The sequence below is a fragment of the Chiloscyllium plagiosum genome, chromosome 29 (assembly GCF_004010195.1).
Source record: "Chiloscyllium plagiosum isolate BGI_BamShark_2017 chromosome 29, ASM401019v2, whole genome shotgun sequence".
Taxonomy (NCBI): Eukaryota; Metazoa; Chordata; class Chondrichthyes; order Orectolobiformes; family Hemiscylliidae; genus Chiloscyllium; species Chiloscyllium plagiosum.
Window position 1 is genome coordinate 16827304 of NC_057738.1, and position 6000 is coordinate 16833303.

General features: G+C 39.7%; 1 protein-coding gene across 2 annotated transcripts in view; it reads left to right on the forward strand.

Annotated features, from left to right (window-relative positions):
- Nucleotides 1-6000, forward strand: part of LOC122564402 (oxysterol-binding protein-related protein 10-like) — a 256567-nt gene that overhangs the window by 68594 nt on the left and 181973 nt on the right. For both annotated transcript variants that reach the window (XR_006315905.1, XM_043719213.1), the window contains exon 3: nt 4616-4695. Coding sequence is in view for 1 of the 2 variants with exons in the window: in XM_043719213.1 (XP_043575148.1) it covers nt 4616-4695 (80 nt within the window). In the remaining variant the exon portion in view is untranslated. The remainder of the gene's footprint in view (nt 1-4615; nt 4696-6000) is intronic.

Here is a 6000-nt window from a genome sequence, read left to right on the forward strand (position 1 = left end):
GGGAGAACGTGCAAATTCCACACAGTCAGTGGCCTGAGGCAGGAATTGAACCCGGGTCTCCAGCGCTGTGAGGCAGCAGTGCTAGCCACCGTGCCGCCCACTACATTTCCTCAATGACCAATGTTAAGCTAACTGCCAAGAGTTACCTGTTTCTTTGTGTCCATCTTTTTTGAATAATGGTGTTATGTTAGCAGTTTTTTAATCTAGTTTTATATCTCAAAGAAAATTCTCATTGTCCATTCTGATATTACTTGGAAGTTTATTCTTTATGTTCATTTTCAATCTGTATTATATTTCTGCTCACCTTTTGGTGTTTAAAACTTTCCCAATCCTCTGTCTTATCACTATTCTTCCCACATTACATGTTTTTCTTTCCTTGGATCTGATGCTATCCTTAACTTCATTGGTTAACCATGATTGTGTTCTCACCTTCCTAGAATCCTCCTCATTCACTGGGATATTAATCTTTGCTATGAACCATTGTTATGGACCAGGCCAGATCCCCTTAAACATTTCAAGAAGGTAGCCCAGACCCCAACTTTTCTTGTTGTTTTACGCAGGTGTAGAGTGGCTATTCCAGGAGTGATGCAGCTGGCCCAGCTACTCAGTTTTAAATAAAAGAGAACTTGTTTACAGGCTACTGAATGAAACACGAACAAGAGAGAACTGAATTTAGAATAACTTAAAAACAAATCTGAAAACCCATTCAACTCTATTGCAATTTAATGATGCTGTTTGAAGTTCTTGCAACATTCCTATAAGCACACCCTTGGCAAAAATAGGTAAAATCAAACACAGGAGAGATGTCAGAGAGATAGAGGATCAGCATGGAGCTGTTTCTTTGGGTCCAGCAGTTTATCTGGGTTTCCAGCTAAAACCTTGACTAGCGACTTTGAACAGACTGCTTGCTCAGACCAAACTCTGAACTGGGAGAACTGACCACTCCCCTTTCATTGTACAAATGTTTTAAAAGAAAGACTTGAAGGCCTTCTCAATATATTTTCAGACATATTGAAATATCTGCCTTTACAACCCCTTATGGGGAAAAAAAATCAAGGATAACGTAACCTTGTCAAAGGAGCAGTATTGTCACACCATGAATTATTTTCTTAAACACATGCCATTGTTCCTCAACCATCTTTTCTGCTAAAGTCCATTCTCTGCCCACTCCAGGTAGCTCTGCCCTCATTTCTTTGTAATTGTCCTTATGTAAGTTTACTGCATTTGTTTGTGAGCCAAGTTGCTCCCCTTCAAGCTGCTAAAATCTACCATCTTATGGTAACTATTTACTGTATCATGATTTATTAAATCTGCTTCGTTACACGCCCCCAGATCCACAACATGTTGGTCTGGGCAATGTCCCAAATACTTTAAGTTCTTCCTCCTGACTTCCTTTGTCAATTGGACCATCTCAATTCACGTGAAGATTGTCCCCTGTGGTTAACGTACTGCCTTTGTTGTATTCCTCATTATCTCCTGATCTCCTTATCTATTGCACCGTGCAGTTGATGTCAGAGTGCCTGTGGATTAGTTCTGTCAATGTTTTCTTTCCCTTCTAATTTCTTAACTCTGCCTGTAGGGATTTTAAATCTTCCGATCCAGAATCCTTCCTTGCTTACGTACTTGTTCCATCCTGTGCTAAGAATGCAACCCCATCATCCTCTCTTTCCTGCCTGATCTCTCAAAAGTTACTTTCCCTGAATATTTAGTTCCCAGCTTTGATCTCCTTGTAATTGTATCTCTGTAATAGTTGTAAGATCATATCACTTAAACTGTATTTGTGCTGTTAACTTGTTTATTTTGACCAAATACTATGCACACTCAAGTAAAGATCTCTCTCTTCCTCCCTGGCCCCACTACCACAAATAGTTAAAAGCCTTATTAAGAGCCCTCGTTATTCAGTTTGCTAGATATTGATCCCAGTTGGGGTCACGTGAAGCCCATCCCACAAGAACATCTCCCTTCTACCCCAAGGCTGTACTAGTGCCCCACAAACTGAAATCCATTCCACCCATACCAATCTTTTGATTCATGCGTTTATCTCCTTAACTTTATTCACTCTACATGCCAATAAACTCCAGGGGTCCAAATTTACCAACTAATCTATATAATGGCTGCACAAATCACTCCATTCAAGGATAATATGAATGGGCAACAGATGGTGGTCTGATCAATGGTGCCTTTATCCAATGAAAGAATAAAAGAATGTTATTAGAAAGAAAGCATCAATGCACCTGCTAAAATTATAAAGCCTAAACAATAGAGTGTCATAGAAATGTTAGGTGGGTCAGACAGTTACAGGGATGATGTGGAGGTGGGAGGATGGTTCTGGCTAGGATGGTCTTTGAATGGCCTCTTCTTGCACTGTAGGGATTCTATGATTCTTAATCTGATGAAGTGTGGTAAATATTCATCTGTGAACATGGGATTAAAATTTTTAATCCTGCAAATCTTCAGGAGGCATTCTAAGGCTTTACGTATGTATCGGTTGGGCTGAACTTGAGTAGGCTATTCACTATTTGATTTCTGAAACAAAGTCATGCTGGATCTGAAATGTTAACTCTTTCTCTCTGCACAGATCCTGCTGTACCTACTGAATTTCTCCAGCACTTTGCATTTATTTCTGCTCCTCCATGGAGTAACATCATGGCTTGATCTCATTGTTATCTCAAATCTGCATTCCTGCCACTTCCTAATAATCCATAATCATTCTTTGCCCCTCCAAATGCATATAAACCCTATCTTTCAGAATCATTTAAGTATCTTTCAGAATCAGATAAGTAGCCCTAATCTCTAGTTGTTCTCTTGCTGTTAATGTACTTGTAGAATCTCTTTGGATTATCCTTAACCTTATTTTCCAAGGCTATTTCATATCATAGAGTCATAGAGATATACAGTGTGGAAACAGACCTTTTGGTCCAACTTGTCCATGCCAACCAACTATCCTAAATTAATCTAGTCCCATTTGTTAGCATTTGTCCCAGATCCCCCTAAACCTTTCCTATTCCTATAACCATCCAGATGCCTTTTAAATGTTGTTAATTGGACCAGTCTTCACCACTCTGGCAGCTCATTCCATACACACACCACCTTCTGTGTGAAAAGGTTGCCCCTTGGGTCCCTTTTAAATCTTTCCCCTCTCATCTTAAACCTACACCCTCTAGTGTTGGACACTCCCACCTCAGGGAAAAGACTTCGGCCATTCACCCTATCTATGTGCCTCATGCGTTAGCTCGGTTGGCGCTCTTGGCCTTCCTGATTTCCCTCTTAGGAATGCCCCATACTCTCTTTAATACTGCTGAAGAGATTCATTTGAATCCAGTTGTTTATACCTAATACATGCTTTTTATTCTTGACTAGAACCTCAATATCTTTATTGATCCATTGTTCACTAATGCTACTAACCTTACCTTTCATTCCAACTGGACATAATGATTCTGAACTCTTGTTATCACACCTTTGAATGCTTCCTGCCTGTCAGGCATCCCTTTGTTTCCCTTATTTCTGTTTGGTTTTCATTTGTTCCAAACGTGTTCAGTTTTGACCCCAATTCCATGCTTGTATTGGAAAGGATGAAGAAAAGAACGCGGGTACCATTCCTTGTGAAATGAAAATAAGATGGATACCTGAGGGAACTTGATACCACCATTGTGGTATCCACCATTGCAGATGCTGAAAATCTGACATTAAAGCAGAAAGTGCTGACAATTCTCAAAGGTCAGGTAGGATTTATGGAGAGAGAAACACAGTTAACATTTAGGTTGCAGACTTTTTGTTTTTATTTTGTATTAAATCAGAAAAACTTAAACTTTATAGGCTAGAAAGAAAGAGAAAGGACGATCCTTTTCAATGCTTGACTATATAAGTATTAAAGGATGCATTAATTAGGAGTTTACCACTACTATAACCCATTCTTTTAAAAAATATGCTGAAAGTGGTAACTCCAAATTTGATGAGAATTATAAGGAAAACTTTTAAGTTGTGAATAGAGTCATAGAGATGTACAGCATGGAAACCGACCCTTTGGTCCAACTCATCCATGCCGACCAGATATCCTAAATTAATCTAGTCCTATTTGCCAGCACGTGGCCCATATCTCTCAACCTTTCCTACTCATGTACCCATCTAGGTGCCTTTTAAATGCTGTAATAGTACCAGCCTCCACTTCCTCTGGCAGTTCATTCCATACATGCACCGCCTCTGTGTGGAAAAAGTTTCACCTTAGGTACCTTTTAAATCCTTCCCCTCTCACCCAAAACCTGTGCCCTATTTGCAATAATTTTACAAAAATAATTCAGGGTATAATTAGATGACTGTTATTGTACTAGATCAATTAGTATTGTTACACCAAATAGTTGGTCCCTTACTTATTCTGCTACATTTGAGAAGTGAATCATACCGCATAGATTTTTTGGTTTTAGTTTCGATAAATCAGGTATGAGGTAACTTTGCAAATCTGCTTATATTGCTTACTTTCAGTTATGTTACTTGACCTGTTTAATTTTTAGTAAATGTGATTTTTTAAAATTCTGTTTCCTTAAACCCATTTATTTTAAAAATTAGAGACCATGTGTCTATCCTTTATGAAGATGTATATCTGCTTTCTCCTCTGCAGCGGGGGATGCTAAAGAGCGACTCTATTGGGTGAACCAGCTTCAGGCTTCTGCCAAGCACCACACAGAAAATAATACTAAGGTAAAAGGTTACAAAATTGAAGTATTAATTGCTATACTACAGTGTAGAATTAAATGTACATTGATAACAAGTACAGCCATAACAGTCCTATATTTCAAGAATGTTTGTTTTATAAGTTGCTAATTCTTTTATAGTTAAAGGATATCTCATGTAGATTATTGTTTGTAATCAAAGTTTTTTAAAAAAACAAACCACATGAACTGCAACATAGAATACAACTTGGATCCACCTTCAATCTTGTACTTAATTGTTGGTTCATAGCTCTTAAAATATGTACTAGTGAAACAAAAAGAGTCCTAAGGGACAACTTGTTCATGCAAAGGGTGGTATGTGTATGGAATGAGTTGCCAGAGGGAGTGGTGGAGACTAACACAATTGCAACATTTAAAAGGCATCGAGATTGGTCTATGAATATGAAGGGTTTGGAGGGATATGGGCCAGGTGCTGGCAGGTGGGACTAGATTGGGTTGGGATATCTGGTTGGCATGGACAAGTTGGACCGAAGGGTCTGTTTCTGTGCTGTACATCTCTATGAAATGTTACAAGATCTATCAGTGTAATTTAAAAAAAAACTGAGCACTTGTATTATTTCAGAACTACGAAGGACAATTTGCCAGTAGAAATATGAGATTCACTTTAATAGTTTGTGAGAAGATTTGTCGCTCGGGTGCTCGTTGCTGTGGTTCTGTTCGCCGAGCTGGAAATTTTTGTTGCAAACGTTTCGTCCCCTGTCTAGGTGACATCCTCAGTGCTTGGGAGCCTCCTGTGAAGCGCTTCTGTGGTGTTTCCTCCGGCATTTATAGTGGCCTGTCCCTGCCGCTTCTGGTTGTCAGTTTCAGCTGTCCGCTGTAGTGGCCGGTATATTGGGTCCAGGTTGATGTGTTTGTGGATGAGTGCCATGCTTCTAGGAATTCCCTGGCTGTTCTTTGTTTGGCTTGCCCTATCATGGTAGTGTTGCCCCAGTCAAATTCATGTTGCTTGTCGTCTGCGTGTGTGGCTACTAGGGATAGCTGGTCGTGTTGTTTCATGGCTAGTTGATGTTTGTGGATGCGGATCGTTAGCTGTCTTCCTGTTTGTCCTATATAGTGTTTTGTGCAGTCCTTGCATGGGATTTTGTGCACTACATTAGTTTTGCTCATGCTGGGTATTGGGTCCTTCGTTCTGATGAGTTGTTGTTTGAGTGTGGCTGTTGGTTTGTGTGCTGTTATACGTCCTAGTGATCGCAGTAGTCTGGCTGTCATTTCAGAGATGTTCTTGATGTATGGTAGTGTGGCTAGTCCTTTGGGTTGCAGCATGTCCTCGTTC